The sequence below is a fragment of the Ovis canadensis genome, chromosome 12 (genome assembly GCF_042477335.2).
Source record: "Ovis canadensis isolate MfBH-ARS-UI-01 breed Bighorn chromosome 12, ARS-UI_OviCan_v2, whole genome shotgun sequence".
NCBI classification, from domain to species: Eukaryota; Metazoa; Chordata; class Mammalia; order Artiodactyla; family Bovidae; genus Ovis; species Ovis canadensis.
In genome coordinates this window covers 52,466,793-52,484,508 of record NC_091256.1, presented here as the reverse complement: position 1 = coordinate 52,484,508, position 17,716 = coordinate 52,466,793, and the positions used below count along the sequence as shown (strand labels likewise).

At 51.2% G+C, this 17,716-nt stretch overlaps 1 protein-coding gene and 1 long non-coding RNA gene across 2 annotated transcripts in view; one reads left to right on the top strand and one right to left on the bottom strand.

Annotated features, from left to right (window-relative positions):
* DRAXIN (dorsal inhibitory axon guidance protein) overlaps positions 1-8,817 on the top strand; it is a 27,198-nt gene extending 18,381 nt beyond the window's left edge. The window contains exons 4-7 of the mRNA XM_069545726.1: positions 1,562-1,673; positions 2,777-2,866; positions 4,307-4,396; positions 8,676-8,817. Of these exons, the coding sequence (XP_069401827.1) occupies positions 1,562-1,673; positions 2,777-2,866; positions 4,307-4,396; positions 8,676-8,788 (405 nt within the window). The 3' untranslated portion in view covers positions 8,789-8,817. The remainder of the gene's footprint in view (positions 1-1,561; positions 1,674-2,776; positions 2,867-4,306; positions 4,397-8,675) is intronic.
* LOC138416492 (uncharacterized) lies at positions 8,150-17,716 on the bottom strand. Its single transcript, XR_011247696.1, has 3 exons — positions 17,405-17,716; positions 12,054-12,559; positions 8,150-9,722 (listed from the first exon to the last, which is right to left on the bottom strand). It is a non-coding gene; the product is annotated as an uncharacterized lncRNA (long non-coding RNA).

Below are 17,716 nucleotides of genomic sequence, written 5' to 3'. Positions count from 1 at the left end.
CAGGCCCATGAGGCTGGATGGAAGCTAGTTCTCCTGATGCCCATCCAGCCCAGCTGTGGCCAGCCAGCCCACTGTCCAGGGAGTGCTGCCACTGTCCAGGCAGTGGTCCAGGGGCTCATTCTATGGAATTGCCAAGGAATCAAGTGCCAGCTCAGCACACTGGTCTCTGAACCTAGAAAAGTCAGGCTTTGGGGGGAGAATTTTGTACACCCCACAAAGGACAGAGAATAACAATGTCTAAAACCATGTCCCCAAAATCCAGAATTAACAAGCTTTAGTTAACACTTCGATGCATCTGCTTCAGACCTTTAAAAAGAGAGGAAGCAAGCAAGCAAGCAAATGTGGCAAAAACACCAACCATTGGTGAGTCTGTGGTAGTTTAGTCGCTAAGTCGTATCTGACTCTTTGCCACCTCACAGACTGTAGCCCACCAGACTCCTATGTCCATGGGATTTTCCAGGCAAGACTACTGGAGTGGGTTGCCATTTCTTTCTCCAAGGGATCATCTTAACCCAGGGATCGAACCTAGGTCTCCTGCATTGCAGGTGAATTCTTTACCAACTCAGCCACCAGGGAGAACCCCTTGGTGAGTCTAGACAAAGGGTATTTATTCTTGCAATTAACACGAAGTGCGTCGTTGCACCTCTTCAGTGGCTTTGAACATTTTTTCAAAATAAAATCATTAAACATGACCAATAAAATAATTCATGTAGAAGAAGTAAAACTTTTTAAGGAGGAGATCTTCCTTATTCTCTTTTTGGGCCTTGCACTCCCTTGAGATCCTGATAAGCCATCTCCAACAAATCCCACGGTTATCCATGCCATCGAAGGGCTCCCCGAAGCCCATCTGTTGAGAATCCAGCCCTATGGCATGCTTGCATGCTCAATCACTTCAATCATGTCCCAATTTTTGTGACCCTATGGGCTGTAGCCTGCCAGGCTCCTCTGTCCATGGCATTCTCCAGGCAAGAATACTGGAGTGGGTTGCCATGCCCTCCTCCAGGGGATCTTCCAGACCCAGGGATCGAACCCAGGTCTCCTGTGGCTCTTGCACGGCAGGCAGATTCTTTACCGCTGAGCCATTAATGCCCATGTTCACAGATCCAGCCCGGAAACCACAAAGGGTGCGGCCGGGGGGTCTAGAGTAGAACTGAGCTATGGACGTGGCCTCAACAGTGCCATGCCATGGAGGGTGCCATGCTGTGCCATGCCATGACATCTGTAGGGGAGAGAAGGGACAGGGGAGTGAGCAGCTGGGTTTCCTCCTGAGCGGACACGCTGCCTCCCCAGCCCCCTCCGCACAGAGCCTGGGGACTGCAGCCGCTGCCTGTAGGTGCTGTCCTGCCTGGGGGCGGCTGCTCTGGGAAGACACTGCTCAGGTAGCTGCTGGAGCCCGAGGCCTGGTGGCCATCTTGAATTCCCCAGGCTGAGATTGCTGGCTGTTCAACACGCCATGAGCTGGCCCAGGAGCCCCTCCTTTGCCCTCTGATCCTGGGGCCCCACATTTCTTCTTCCACCTTTTGGGATCTTCAGGCTCCCTCTTCTCCACCCTCCTCTGCAGGCTCACCCCAGGCCTGATGGGGAGGTGATGCCCACACTGGACATGGCCTTGTTCGACTGGACTGACTATGAAGACTTAAAGCCCGAGGTCTGGCCATCCACAAAGAAGAAAGGTACATCTGCCCACCCCTCCATGCCCCTGCTGGGCTCCTCCCCTCCCCAACCATGCCCTGGGATAGGAGCCTGGTGACCCCAGCCTGACTTACAGATGTCCAAGTTGGGGAGAGGGGTATGGAGTCTATAAGGGAACAGATACCTGAAATAGACATGTTGCTCTTAAGTGCTCATCACACACTGGACGGATTCCAACTAGCTACTCCTTTAACCTGAAGAAAATAAAAACAGGTCTGTTCTGCTGTTGACCCCCTCTGCCTTTTTAAAAAGTATTTTAAAATTTTGTTTGTATTTATTTATTTTGGCTGAGTCCTTGTTGCTGCCTGGGTTTTTCTCTAGTTGCAGGGAGCGGGGGCTACTCTCTAGTTGAGAGGCGGGGACTGCTCACTGCGGTGGCTTCCCTTGTTGGGGAGCACCGGCCCTAGGGCAGGCGGGCTCCAGTAGATGTGGCTCCCCAGGCTCTAGAGCACAGGCTTAGGAGTTGTAGCACACCCGTTTAGTTGCTCCGAGGCGTGTGGGGTCTTTCTTACCCAGGGATTGAATCCGTGTCTCCTACTTTGGCAGGTGCATTCTTTACCCCTGAACCACTAGGGAGTGTGTGTTAGTAGCTTAGCCATGTCTGACTCTTTGGGACCCCATGACCCTCCAGACTCCTCTGTCCAAGGAATTCTCTAGGCAAGAGTACTGGAGTTTATTGCCGTTCTCTTCTCCAGGGTATCGAACTTCCCGATCTAGGTATCGAACCCAGGCCTCCTTCATTGTAGGCAGAATCTTTACCATCTGAGCTACCGGAGAAGCACTAGGGAAGCCCCTCCACACACAGTCTTTTTGTCCACTCCTTGTGGCATATGGGACCCTAGTTCCTCAACCAGGGATAGAACCCGTGCCCCTTGCATCAGGAGCACAGAGTCTTAACCACTGGACTGCCAGGGAAGTCCCCTGATCCCATTTTAGAGAAGAGAAAACTAAGGCAGAGAGGCTTCATGTCTTACCCAAGCCACACTGTGGAAGTGGTGGTGTGAGCACTCTGACCCTGGCATCCAGTGCTTCATCACTGCTCTGATGAGCCTCAGCCTCTGACCACACATCCTGTTTTCCCCAGAGAAACACCACGGCAAACTCTCCAGTGATGGGAATGAAACATCACCGGCTAAAGGGGAGCCCTGTGACCATCACCAGGACTGTCTGCCAGGTACCAAACCAGCATCATGTTCCAGGCAGTAGACAGGGCACTGGGGGAACCGTTTAGGGGTAGTAAATAATAACAACCACTTTGATGAGAGTTGCTGCCATACTTTATTCTATTTCATTCTCACAGCAACCCAGACAGAGAGGGACCCTGTCATTCCCAATTTTCAGGCAAGGAAATTGAGGCTCAGAGAGGCCAAGTGTTTCAGCTGTGATCACAGAGCTCGGAAGTGGCTCAAACTTGGGTCTGCTGGTTCTGAACCACTGCCCCACACTGCCTTAAGTCAGGATGACCCTTCTCCCGACTTCTCCCAAACGTCTTGTCGGGCTTCATTCTGTCTTCATCCTGTCGTGACACTGCTGGGCTCCTGTGGGTGCTTTGATAACATCCTGACCTGTTCAGCAGCTGAGCCCATCAATACAGTCTGAGAACAGGGGCCTGGGGTTTGGATGGATGGTCTAAACCACTGGCCCTCGGCTGGATCACTCGGGACTTCTGGGAAGCCGAAACCGAGATAGAGTTAAAAGGGCAGGAGGTTTCTGGGGATGGTGGGGGATAAGGTCTGTGAACAATGAAAGCAGGAGGAGGGAGGAATGGACAGGAGTCTGATACAATCTCAGCCAGCCCAATGGGCAGCTCCAGAACAAAGACTCCCTGTTAGAAGAGGCCCCCACTGGGCAGAAATAGCCAGGCCCTGGCAGCTAGTCACTGCCTGGGCTGTTCTGCTCAGGCCCAGTGTGACATCATCAGCCCAGGAGGCTCCTGCAGGTGTTAACAGTGGGGGCTGGCGGCTAAGTGCTCTCCTGCCCAGTGGACTGCAAGGGCAGAGACTTGAGTGGCACACCTCGGCTCTTGTTAATTCAGTAACCAGAATATTCTACAAAACAGCAACCAAACCATTTGGCATTGTGTAAGCCAGACCACCAGCTCCCTGACAAGCTGTTTCCCTTCCAAATGGTTTTTCCACCCAGAGCAGGAAGAAAAGGCTCAAGTTTGGGCCAACTGAGTGGCTCTGAGAGTTGGCTCTGTGGTGGGCGAGGTCGTGCCTGGGGCTGTGTCTCAGGGGCTTCTGTTTCCCCATCTGTCAAAAGAGGACGTTGGCGTCCATGATCCCTGCAGCCCCTCCCAGCCTCACACTGACTCCACACCTGGCGGCCCTCTAGCCTTTCCACCCAGTGGGGAATCAACAGCGCCTTTCCTCCTCCCATGATCAATCAATTGCCCATCTGGGGTGTCTAGGGTCTCAGCCGCCCGCCCTCTGGGGACCTCGGCCAGGACATCCGTTGGTGGTTCCGGCTGGGAGGCTTGTGCACCAGATGGTCCACCCGGCCAGGGGCAGCCCCGCCACGGAGATGATGGATCTCCTGTCCAGCGGGAGCATGTATGGGGTGGCAGGGGGGTCTGCTCGGCACGGCTGACCGCGTGTGCTTGCCATGTGGGCAGGGACCTGCTGCGACCTCCGGGAGCATCTCTGCACACCCCACAACCGAGGCCTGAACAACAAATGCTTTGATGACTGCATGTGCGTGGAAGGTGAGGCCAGATGCCGGGGGCTCCCTCGGCACCGAGAACCTTGCCACCTCCCATTCTCCTCGAGGCAGGGGTGGGCAGAGAAGGGGGTGAGAGAATCCCTGGGGGGCTGAAGACACTAGCAGGAACAGCTTTGCTCAGGGCTTTCCCAGTCTGTGAATTCATTTAGTCTCTATTCCTGGCATCGTTGCTCAGAGTTGCTTTTCTCACCTCTTGAAATACAAGCTGGTATGATCTCCCATGATCTGGAGACGGGAGAAGGGAGAACAGAGAAGCGTATCTTTTAAAAGAAGATCAAACTTGAGAAGGCTGGTGCTTTCACACCAGAATTCTATTCCAGGGGAGACATTCCAAGTGTGATAACAAGGGGTGGGGAGTGAATTTCCCAGCGCTTTCCCAAGGAAGGAGGCTCTTACCCAGCTGGCCCCCTCTTTACCTCCTCTGAGCTCCCACCTGGAGCAGTGTGTGCCCTTCTGCCCAGGTGTGCCTCGATGTACCCAGCTCTGTGCTAAGCACTCTACCTGTTAGCTCCTTAGTCTTCACAACCATCTCAGAAAGGAGCTATCATTCTCCCCATTTCACACAAAAGTAAACTGAGGCACAGAAAGGTTAAATCACTTGCACAAACCTCTGTAGCTAGAAAAGTGGGGGAAATATTTTAAATTGTGTATTCTGAAAATTTTCAAATACATATTAAAGTCTTCGGAATAGTATAAAGAACCCCCATTTCCTATCATCCAGTTTCAGTAATTCTCACTCATGGCCAATCTGTGCTGTCCCCACCCCATCCAGTTCCCCCACTGCAATAGGATTTTTTTTGGCAATAGAATTTTGAAGCAAATCCTAAGAATTTAGATATTTTACCTGTGAATATTTCCATATATACATCTAAGAGACAAGTACTCTTTTAAAAACAAAATACCGAAAATGCACAATAATTATTGGATGTCATCCCACCTCCAAGGTTCACTTCTCTAGGGTGAGGGGTTTGACCTTTGTCCCTTTGTGAACTGTCCTGAGGTACACGCCCTATTTTTGCTCACATTAGCCTCAAAAGTTATCTGCTGTGAAAGCAGTAAAGCTGCTTCAGTCCAATTATTCATTTGTCCAGTTGGTCAAGACATATTTCCTGAGTGCCTACTATGCACCAAGTTCTGATTAAGACATTGGGGGTTCAGGGGTGAAGAGAACCAACAAGTTCTCCACCCATGGATTCCATTCTAATGAGATGAGCGACAGCAAATAAATGGGCTTCCCTAGTAGCTCAGATGGTAAAGCATACGCCTGCAATGCAGGAGACCCAGGTTCAATGCCTGGCTTGGGAAGATCCCCTGGAGAAGGAAATGGGAACCCCCTCCAGTATCCTTGCCTAGAAAATTCTCTGGACAGAGGAGCCTGGCAGTCTACAGTCCATGGGGTCACAAAGAGTCGGACACGACTGAGCAACTCACACACACACACACACACACACACACACACACACACACACACAAGCAAATAATTAGATGTCTGTAAAAAGGAGTAGAACTGCAAAGACAGTAATTCAGGCTGGCCTGGGAGTTATTTTAGAAAGGATGGACAGGAGTGGACAGCAGAACTAGCCACCTGAAGATGAGAAGTTGGGCAGGAAGGGAGAGTCCCAGACAAGCAGCAGAGCAAAGGCAAGGACCTCAGACAGGAGCAAGGCTGGCATGTCCAAGTGCGCCTGGCACGCAGCAGACACGCGGTGGCACAAGAGGAGGTGGGAGAAGCTGGGGGGTAGGATCAGGACTTCATTATCATGTCGGCAGGTGTTTTTTTTCTTTCTTTCTTTTTTTTAGTATTTATTATTTGGCTGCATCAGGTCTTAGGTGCTCCGCCACGTGTGGGATCCTTGTTTGCCCACCAGGGATCAAACCCACGTCTCCTGTTTTGCAAGGTGGATTCTTAACCCCTGGACCATCAGGGAAGTCTCTCAGCAGGTTTTAAGAAAGTGAAAGACCTGGTCTGACTTTTGAGTATACCATCTCACTCTGGCTGCAGGACTGTGCAGGGCAGGACTGGAGATGCAGGGACGAGCTAGGAGGTGAGGGGATGGAAGCAGGCAGGAGTGGAGATGCTGAGAAGCCACCTTCTGTTGCCTGTGTGCAAGGTGGGGGCCCATTTGGTGGAGGAGGATACTGAGGTGCATAGCAGGCTGGAGGGCACTCCAGTCCAGGGAGCCTGGAATTAGCACCAGGGCCTCCAGGTCCAGCCTGCCCAGGTGAGGGGGATGTGGCCTTCTGCTGCACATGCCCAGGTGGTGCCCTGCTGGATGCTCAGTGGGCAGCCCTCTGCCAGGGAAGCCATGCTTCCTTCTTCCCCTGGGCCTCAGTTAGGAGGGGGAAGCCTTCCAGGCCTTCAAAAGATAACCGTTCAGCCAAAGCCCCATCTGCTCATTTCCCTGGTCCCTCCCATCCTGGCCAGTCCCGCCAAAACTCTCATTTCCTCCCTGCAGACTCAGACTCTGGGGAAAAAAAGAAATTGAGTGGAAATGACAGCTCCTTAAAGATGGTCCAGGAAGAGATTGTCGCCCAGATGCTACAGCAGAGGGATCCAAGTGATGCCAGGAACCCTCACGAGGACCAAGAGTCCTGAGGACTTCTGAGGAATTCTGAAATGTCGGATGCAGGTCCCAGAGCTGAAGTCCAGCAGTCTGGGCCAGCCTGGAGGGTTCCAGAAGGGCTTCTATGGCTACCATCCACTCCTATTCATGGTCCCCTGCCCCTCCCAAGTCTCACTCGTCTGGCCACACATCTGAAGGCTCAGTGATCCACGTGTTGGTTCTAGACCCCTAAGCACAAACTTCACAGCAATTTCTGTATTCTCTTGACAGTGGCATAAGCAGATCTTAAACTGGTGATGGCCCCTCTCCCTGTGGCCACTCCTAACCAGAAATGAAGAGATTGCTCTGACCACAATGACATCCCCTTCCCTAACCCCCGACCCTGAATCAGGAGGATATGGCCTTTTTTTTTTTTTTTTTGGCTGCATTGCTGTCTTAGCTGCAGCACACATGATCTTCATTGTGGCGTATGGACTCTAATTGTGGCTCTTAGACTCAGCTGCGGCAAGAGCTTAGTTGCTCCATGGGATGTGGAATCTTAGTTCCCCAATCAGGGATCAAACCCACATCCCTTGAACTGCAAGGTGAATTCTTAACCACTGGACCACCAGGGAAGTCCCGGGAGGATGTGGCCTGAAATGAAAACCATGCCTACCCATGTATGCCAGGGGATGTCTATCATGGGCCATAATTTAGCCCAAGCAGGAACTCCTCCCACTGGTGGGACAAGAGGGCCACGCCTGCTCTGATTAAGGTGGTCAGGGAGGGTTCCTCTGAGAAGGGACTGTGAAGGAGCAGCTATGCCAAGAGCTTCAGGAAGGGATTTCTGGCTGTGAGAACAGCAAAGGCGCTGAGGCTGGAAATGGTGGGGTGTATGAGGAAAAGTGCGAAGACTAGGCGTGGCTGGAGTTAAAGTGAGGAGGAGTGGGAGGTAAAAAGAGCAGACAGGGGGTTAGGGCAGGCCCCAGAGAGTCTTGCAAGCCAGGGGAAGCAGTTTAGATCTCTTTTGGAGTGCAGTGAAGAGCCACGGGAGGTTTTATAGGGAAGGACAGAATCTAAATCTCTTTTATTTATTAGTATTATTTGCTGTGCTGCATGGCATGTGGGGTCTTAGTTCCCTGACCAGGGATCAAACTCAAGCTCCCTGCATTGGAAACATAGAATCTTTACCATTGCACGGTAGGGAAGTCCTGCATCCCTTTTAAAAATAATTTTAATAGACTATTTTTAGAGTCGTTTTAGGTTTACAGGAAGATTAGACAGAAAATACAGCAGTCTCAGACGCCTCCCCCCAATTTTCCCTTGTTATCTTACATTAGTGTGGTACACGTTCTAAGACTGGTGAACCAATAGTGGTACATTCTTAAGTCCATAATTTACATTAGTGTACACTCTTTGTGTTGCACATTCCTTGGGTTTTGACAAAGACTAGACATGTACCCACCATTATAGATAGTATCGTACAAAATAGTTTCATGGGCCTAAATATCTCCTGTGCTCCATCTGTTCACTCTTCTCCGTCTGTGATTCTCTTTTTTAAACCCATTCAGGCTGCTGTGCGGGGGATGGATTGGTTGTAGGGCAGAAAAAAAGAAGGCAGTGTTGGTGAAACGGTGCGAGGCCGGGCGGGGGTGGGGGAAAGAGGGAGGGGGGACTGGCTGGTCTCACTTCTGACCCACCTTGCCTCTCTTCGCTCAGGGCTGCGCTGCTACGCCAAATTCCACCGGAACCGCAGGGTCACCCGGAGAAAGGGGCGCTGCGTGGAGCCCGAAACGGCCAACGGCGACCAGGGGTCTTTCATCAACGTCTAGCGGCCCGCGCGAGGCGCCTCTGCACCGGCCTGGGGACTGGGCTCCGGAGATTTGGAGAAGCCGGGCAGTTTTTTTTATAACTAGCGGTGGCAGATCAAATGCGGGACCAGCTGACTGAGGCTGCAGGCTCAGATCCAGGACGCTCCGTCCCGAGCCCTGGACAAACTGCCCCTGCCCAGGAGCCGAGCAGCAGCACACCTGCACCCACCCCTGGGCGGACGGGACACCGACACCGCCTGCGCATCCCGGTGTCCGTGTTCTCCGCGATGGCAATGTCGAGAGTGCCCTCTATCGTCCACCAGCAGCACTGCAACGGTTTCAAGTTTCAAAACGAAGAGGTTTTTGAGCTGGAAAAGAATGGAAACTTCTGAAGAGATGGTGGTGAAGTCGCTCAGTCGTGTCCGACTCTTTGCGTGGACTGTGGAACCAAAAGGCGGGAGATGAATACTGAAGCACCTTCTATGTACCAGGCACTGTGCTAAACGCGGGCCATACGTTATCTCGTTTATCATATGACCTTTTAAAGTAGGCATAATCACCATTTTACAAGTGAGGAAACTGAGGCAGGCTTAAATGATCTTGTCCAGGGTCCCAGGTCAATGCTCCTCAAACCTTCACCTTGTGTAAGAATCCCCAGGGATCTGGTTTAAAATGCAGATTCCAATTCAGTCGATTCTGCATTTCTAACAAGGTTCGGGGCTTGCTGATGCTCCTGGCGACCGGGGACCCCACTGAAAGCACCAGGTCCCAGGGAGTCAGGAGTGGAGCCGGCGTCTGAACCTGGGTCTGCCCTGCTCCAAGGCTCACATCCTTGCTCTTCCACAACCAAGCACTCATTCCAAGTTCTCCACGGCTTTCGGTGAGAGATGTGTGTTCCCTGGTGGTTCCTTTTGCTGTGGTGAAGGTCAGAATAACAGACAATTCTCTTCCTTCCCTGGACAAAGGTGTATCGTTTAAAAGAAAAAAGAAAACGTGCATTAAGCACCTGCTTTCTTACAAGGCAGGATTTGGGCAGATTGGAGAACTGGTGTTCTGAGACAGGAAGTGTTTAAAGGAAACAGTAAAGCTGTTCCTTATGTCTCTGGCCCTGCTCACCCCGTCCTGGGATGTGCACTTTGGAGGGGCCTGAAAGCTGCCACCCCAGGGGTTCTTTAGCTTTTGGAGTTCATGACCTTTGAGAATCTAATGTAAGCAGGGGCTCAAAACCACACATTGCCAGTTGGCACCCACTTTGTATACGTCTTTAGTGGTTCTAGGTCCCCCAGAGACCCTCCCAGGTCTACACTTCTTCAACAGAGTGTACTGAGGAGTTTGGGGGTATCTCTTCTAACTGCATCCACCACAGGCCAGACCCATGAGTCCATCCGAACACCTTCCTGAGCTGATGTGACTCTAGCGGCCAACTCAGGAGAGTCATTTAAATCCTTCCACCTGGCATCTCACTCCTGACCAACCCTCAGGTTCAAGGCAAACAAGGTTGCAAACCTTCCCTCTCCAGATGCCTTGCTGGCCTGGACCCCAGCCAGAGGGACCACGCCCATAGGATGCCGGGGCTGTTTACTCCATTGGGAAAATCAGCTGGAGTCAAGGGTATGGCACCGAGGAAGACAAACAGATCTAGAAGAAACCAAATACACCGGCTCTTTTCTCCTTATTCAAGTTCAAAAGGCATGGGAATCTTAGGGAGGGGAGGACCACAAGAGATCAAAGCCGGCTATTTGAACATTGAATCTGCCTGCAGTTTTGTCTGTTTGAGACTAGACAAGGCCTGTGCTGTGTGCCTCATATGGGGTGGCCGATTTGAGGTCATGATAGAACCCTAGCGGGGGTGGCTGCAGACATAGAACCCAGAATTGCTTTTGTCTGGCGGGGTGGGGGGGGGGTGCGGTGGGCAGTGGTAAGGGTGTCCCTGGCCATCAGTGATGGAAACAGAAAAAATTAGGACAAAGCTGGAAGGCTTAATGGAGCTATCAGTGCCTACCAAGGGAGCTCCACGGCTAGAAATTCAGGGCCTATCTCTTTGCCCTAGCTACTTCCATTTTGCATTTGCAAAGGCAAAGTGGGTAGAATTCTCTTAACTCCAGAGTTAGGGGTCTCAAAGCCCCCTCTGTGTTTAACAAACCTCTCTGCCAGAAGTTCTTCCTTAGGTCTGCCTTAAATTTCTTTTGCTGGTGCATAAGCCAATATTCTCGAATCCAGGGTTCAACAAACATCATAAAGGGCCAGATAAATATTAATATTATAGGCTGTGTTCCAATGAAGCTATTTATGAACACAGAATTTCAGATAATATCACTTGTCACAGATGATCATTCTTTTGATTTTCTAAAACACATTTTAAAATGTGAAAACCTCTTAACTTGCAGACTACACAGAAACAGGCAGTGGGCTGGACTTGGACCCCTGGCCATGGTTTACCAATCTCTGCTTTAATCTGCTGGTCTCAGCCTTGGCTACACATTAGGACAGTCTGGGAAACTTTCAAAGTTTCCTGAGCCCACCTGCAAAGATTCTGGTTTAATTGCTCTGGGTTGTGTCTGGGCATTGTACTTTTGCAAGGCATCCGGGTGGCTCTAACATGTCACCTGGGCCTGGGCCTGGGCCTCCTGCCTTCATCCTCATGCTGGAGTGCAGCTGCTGACAAACGGCCTGCTCCACCACTCACTACCTTGGTGACCCTCGGAGCCTTCATTAAGGTCTCTGTGCCTGGATTTCTTTATCTGTAAAACGGGGCTAATCACTCTTCCTTCATAGGGGTGTAGTGAGATGTAAATACAAAATCCTAGCAACATGCTTGCTACAGTGCCTGGCACATAATAAGCCCTTAGTGTTAGCTAATTTATTTTCTAGGATGGTTTTAGCAGGTGTTCTGTTTTTTGACAGTGATCCATCACATACTCAGAAATCAGTTCAAAGTCACCATTCAGGATCCTTCCTCAAAGCATGTTCCCTGGAACATGGGGCTGTGAGATGCTCCCTTAGGAAAGAGGGGATGTGGTTCTGTGGTCAAAGAGGTTTGGAAAACTGTTCTGGACTCAGCCCGAAGCAGCATGTACAGATTCTGTCCACTAAGGCAGAGCTGTGGATGTCAGTGGCTATGCAACAACAGGATCAGGAGTTTCTAAGTATATCCCCCCTCCTCACCCTGAGGCTGGGAAGAGCTGAGCAGGAGGCCAAGTGGAAACCAATAGCTACTGGGACGATCACCTGTGCCCCCTACGTTCCTCCTGAGGGAGCTTTCCAGCCATTCCCCAGAGATACTCACTGTTCCCACAGGGCTGCCTTTCCGTGACTTGTCTGGTGATGCCAAGAGTGGCTCCTGAGCCTGCCAGAGATGGGCGAAGGGTCAGAGGACACGAGAACCATGCCACATGGGAATGTGACAGCTTCACCTGCTTCTTGAGGAGTCACCGAGCCATATGTCGTGTCCCGAAGCCAAGACCCCTTCCACCACCTAGAAGCTACAGGTGGAGCCTTTGTTGTTAAGTCACTCAATTGTGTCTGACTCTTTGGCACCCTATGGACTGAAGCACGCCAGGCTTCCCTGTCTTTCACCATCTCCTGGAGTTTGCTCAGATTCATGTCCATTGAGTTGGTGATGCCATCCAACCATCTCGTCCCCTTCTCCTCCTGCCTTCAATCTTTCCCAGCATCAGGGTCTGCCTTACTTCAAGCCATATTCAACACATCCAATATGATCTAATGTCGAGATGACAGGCATCAGCTTCCTGGAAGGGATCCGCTTTGCAGCTGGAGAGACATCTATGCAACCTGCAAGGAACATGTTTATAAAACAACAGAACAGCAGCAAGGAAAAATGGGTGCTGGGAGAGACAGCAGGAGAGGCCAACTATTTGGGCCCCTCATTGGGGGTTGCATGCGGTTGACAGGGACACCATGACCTTCATGATGATCATCACTCCTGTGGGAGATGGGAGGGCATGTGCTGGGGAGGGCATGGTAGGACTTGCCAATCTGAAGAACCAGGGGCTTCCATCACAGGGAGTATATTTACTGAATCCTAAATCAGGATGGTGGTCTGGTGGAGGATAAGCAGCCTCTTCTGGATGCAAAAGACTTTCTGGTCCCTCCGTCCTTTTTTTGTTATTGTTGGTACAAGGAATAGCGACTTTATTCGGAAACCCAGCCAACCCCATCTTGCCTGAGTTAGAATTCAGGCTCCTTTTATATTTAAAGGGGAAACTCAAACACTTTTTGGTTTCCATCAGCCTTCGTCTCTTCGTCCCTGCAGTCAGTCATTCACAGGTGGACCTGATCAGGATGTTCCTTTTGTGCTAAACAAAGATATTTTAGCTTAATGCTCATTATCTGGGAAGCAGGGTTCCCAGTAATGGGCCATTATGTGTAATTTAAGTTTATAGGCAATGTCTCTGTAGTGATTAATTTGTAATAGGATACAAAAGGTCTTCCCTATCACAATTCCCATTGTCAATGTCCGTTCCACAGTCTTGTGGGGGAAAGACCTGGGAACTCGGCAGAAATGTGGGATCCCCACTGGGACCTACTGAATCAGTATGTCTAGGGGTGGGTTTTCACAAGTTCTCCAGGCTGTCCTAGTGCACAGTAGAAGTTCAGAGACACAGTAGATGCAGAGAGGGAGACAGAATGGTCAGACGGCCAGGGACATTTGGATGATTCAGGGGCGTTTGCATATGAGTGTGAGGTTGACCAATCTGAGATCCACTTTGCCTGGTTAACAACCAGCAGTGACCAACTTGCAGGCTCCAAGGCCCTGCCTGCTGGGCTGGAACTGGCCTTTATTTTTAGAGGAAATGAAGTGGAGCATCTGGGCCTGGGGCCTCAGTCTTTGGGTTTTCTGGCTCTTGGGCACTTCCCTGGGGGACTGTGGTTCCTATTTATAAAGTATGGGGGCAACAGGGAAGTGGGGAGGTGCTACGTCCTTGAGTCCCATGATGGCGTGTTGCATGTGCTCTCTTGAGCTGTAAATAAAGAGATGGTGGTTAATAAGCTTTCCTGTTGTCTCTCTCTGCCCCTTCAGATGGTCTGTCTTGCAGACAGGGAGCACTGTCAGGGTGTTTCGGGGGAACTCAGCCTGGTATTTCTCCAGCTACTTATTCATTCACTCTGCACCTTGGATTAAGCATTTGCTCTGAGCTAAGCAGAAGAGAGTGGCAGAGGATGAGATGGTTGGATAGCAGCACCTATTCAATGGACATGAACTTGGGAGAACTCCGGGAGATAGTGAGGGACAGGGAGGCCTGGAGTGCTGCAGTCCATGGGGTCACAAAGAGTCTGACATGACTTAGCAATTGGACAACAAAGCAGTACACAGGCAGGTAGGGTCTCCACCCTCACCTGGCCTGCATCCTGGTCCTTTAACCAGACCATTGTGGGGGAATTTCATATTTTTATCTTCTCTCACTTTAGGGTGGGGGCAGCTAAGCTCCCAAAGAGATTACAAGGCTGGCCATATACAAGGCTGGCAAGCACATTGCAGGCAGAGAGTGCTGAGAAAAGCAGGTGCCCGCTTGGGCAGAATGAGGAAAACAAAGCAACGCCACCTAAGGCCAGGCCTGGGCAGGCTCAGATGCCGTCTTGGGAAAGGGCGTGAACTGGCTGGCGGTGGACTGTCTTAGCACCAGGAAGGACATCTGTTATCTCAGTGGCAGCTCCAGCCAGCACCACCCAGCTGTGCAGACCAGACCACCTCTAAGCCTAGTTGATCAGAGCAAGGCTATGTTATGGCTCTCAGTGGCTCTGTGTCCTAATGCCGAGGGAGGGTCCAGACCCTCCTGGGAGCCAGAGTAACCACAGATGTGGGAAGCCCCTAAAGGCCAAGGGTCCTTGTGGAGATTTCCCTGCCCAGGCACCACTGAGGGACTGGCTCCAGCAGCCTGGACAGGGAAACCCCCCTAATCCAGGGTTTCTGTAACACAGGCCTGGGGTGCCAGTGTCAGGATCCTCTGAGGGGCAGACCCACGGTTCTGAGGCTACCCAGGCCCCTGACTCAATCTCTAGGGGTGGGCTTGGGAATTTGCATGTTGATAAGTACCCCTTCACCCCACCCCCAGTCCTGAGAACTACTGCACCAAACCTTCCTGATAACGCACATTCTTCCCTGCTAAGGTCCCAGGTAGCTGGCAAACCGCCCACTGAGGGTGGATCCCAGGAATCAAGCCCAGGAGGTCCCCTTTCATATAAACAACTGCTCAACTCAGCCATTGTAGTGCAAAAGGCTCCAGAGACAACACAGAAATAGATGAGCACAAATGCATGAACATGGTTGTGTTCCAATAAAACTTTATTGACACCAAAGGGCAGCAAGCTGGATCTGCCCTTGGTCTGTAGTTTGCCAGGCTCTAGTTGTTACTGCTGACCCCGGGATCAATGGTTATAGAAAGGCATGCTGGGCTTCTAAAATCTCCCTTTGTTGTGGAATGTCAACTCAAACCCATTTCTGCTAAGGAGGGTCTGAGCAGTCTGAAGTGAAGGGTCAAGACCAGTTGAACCTGAGGCCATGGGGACTTCGATGGTCTGTGCTAGCAATGTGCATGAGGCCCTCAGGGGATCAGGTGGCTGGATTGGCAGTGTCTCGGGGTTCTCCAGAGAAACAGAACCAACTGAGCATTTGTATTTATGTATCTTTAAGTGTCTATGTGTTTACTTTTTCTTTATATATGTATTTATATAAAGAGATTTATTTTAAGGAATTGGCCTACGCTACTGTCGGAGCCATCAAGTCTGAAATTTGGAGGGCCAGCCAGCAGGTGGGAAACTCAGGCAGGGCTCAATGTTGCAGGCTTGAGGCCATGTTTCTTATTCACCAAGACCTCAGTTTTTGCTCTCAAGGCCTTCACCTGATCGGGTGAGGCCCACCCACATTCCTGCAGGTCATCTCCTTTACATGAAGTCAGCTGCTTGTTGATGTTGACCACATCTGCAAAATGCCTTCACAGCAGCACCTGGAGCAGTGTGTAATTAAATCTTTGGGTACAACAGCCTGGCCAAGTTGACACAAAAATATAATCACGGGGGCGGGGGCAGGGGGAGCTCCTGGAGTTGGGCTTCCGAACTCCAGATCCAGATCACAACACTTGGGTGTGTGATAGCATTGTCTGTGATGTATCATGAAGCTCTAGGCCTCCTTGCTCCGTTTGCCAGCTTTAGCATCAGGTGGCAGCAGCTGCGGTTACCATCTGTTATGTATGTGGGCATGGGTGCTTTGGTGTGCCCAGAGGAGTGTCTGGACCTGAAATTCCACTTGGGGTGGATAGGATGCAAGGGTGCTGTGAGTGGACCCGTGTAGGCAAGTGGCTAACAGGGGCGCCCCTTCCTTTCATTGCACCCCCACCCCCAATGCTTTATCCTGAAACCCACCTGTTTGTGCTGGGAGGCCAGCCTCAGGACAACTGGGCTCCTTCCACAATGGTGATTGGTCAGTGCAGTAGGGCTGGGTAGTCAACTGTGCACATTGTGGTCCCAAAATGTCCCACTGTGTTCCCACCCTTGACCTTGAGTCAGCTCCTTGCACATAGTGAAATCCAGGGTTAGTGGAGAAACGCATTCATCTGAACACTACCCTGACCTCTGTTTACTGAGCTGACTCCAGTGCACGAGGCACACACCCTCTGGTGTAGCTGGAAGTTGTTAGAGCCCATTTTGCAGACCAGGAGAACTAAGGCACTAAGAAACAAAGGCCACTTGTCCAAAGTAATGTAGTTACTTAGTGGCAGAGCTAGGGACAACTACCCAAGTGTCTCTGAGTCTAAAACCTAACTGCGGGTAATAATTCCCTGGCATTCTAGTCATTAAGACTCCACACTCCCCTGCTATATGGCACAGGGAGCCCAACCTGGTGCTACGTGACCACCAAGAAGGGTGGGATGGGGTGGGTGGGAGGCAGGCTCAGGAGGGAGGAGATAGATATGCTGCTGCTGCTAAGTCGCTTCAGTCATGTCCAACTCTGTGTGACCCCATAGACGGCAGCCCACTAGGCTCCCCTGTCCCTGGGATTCTCCAGGCAAGAATACTGGAGTGGGTTACCATTTCCTTCTCCAATGCATGAAAGTGAAAAGTGAAAGTGAAATTGCTCAGTAGTGCCGAACTCTTAGTGACCCCATGGACTGCAGCCCACCAGACTCTTCCGTCCATGGGATTCTCCAGGCAAGAGTACTGGAGTGGAGGAGATATATATATATATATATATATATATATATATATCTGATTCGAATTGTACAGCAGAAACCAACACAACATTGTAAAGCAGTTATCCTCCAATCAAAGGAAAAAAAGAAAGAAAGATTCTATGCTTCCAATGCAGAGGGTGTGAGTTTGGTCCCTGGTCAGGGAACTAAGATCCCACATGCTGTGCAGTGCGACCAAAAATTAAAATAAAACCTGATTATGTCCACCAGCCTCATGTTCCTCTCAAAGGCCACAAGTTCACTGAGCACCTACTAGGAGTTAGTCACCGATCCTCACCCTTGGGCCTATCCACTTGGCAGATCACAGGACTGTGAGCTCACCCGGGGCTATCAAGGCTGCTGTCCAGGCCAGCAGGGGTGGGAGGTGGGACAAGAGCTCTGGCCGCAGGTCCCAGCCCTGGGCTGCCTGAGCCAAAGGTCACCCACTCACCTTCAGGCAGCCTCCTGGAGGGCTCCTCAGAGAGAAAAGGGGTTGAGATTCCTCCCAGGGGCTTTCCAACTGGTGAAGTCCGAGGAGGCACCCTGCCCTGTCCCACCACTGCTTCCTCATTCTTCTCTTATCTCTCCGCCAACTCCTTAGTGACCCCCAGCATGTGAGCTGAGACCTCGTGGAGCCTGCAGCAGAGACTGAGAGCCGGTGAGCAGGCAGCAATGGGTGAAAGCAAATACCAAGATAAACCCCGCCTCAGATAGGCATCCAGGGAGCCACAGGGCTCAGCAGCATAACCGACCTTGTTTGTGT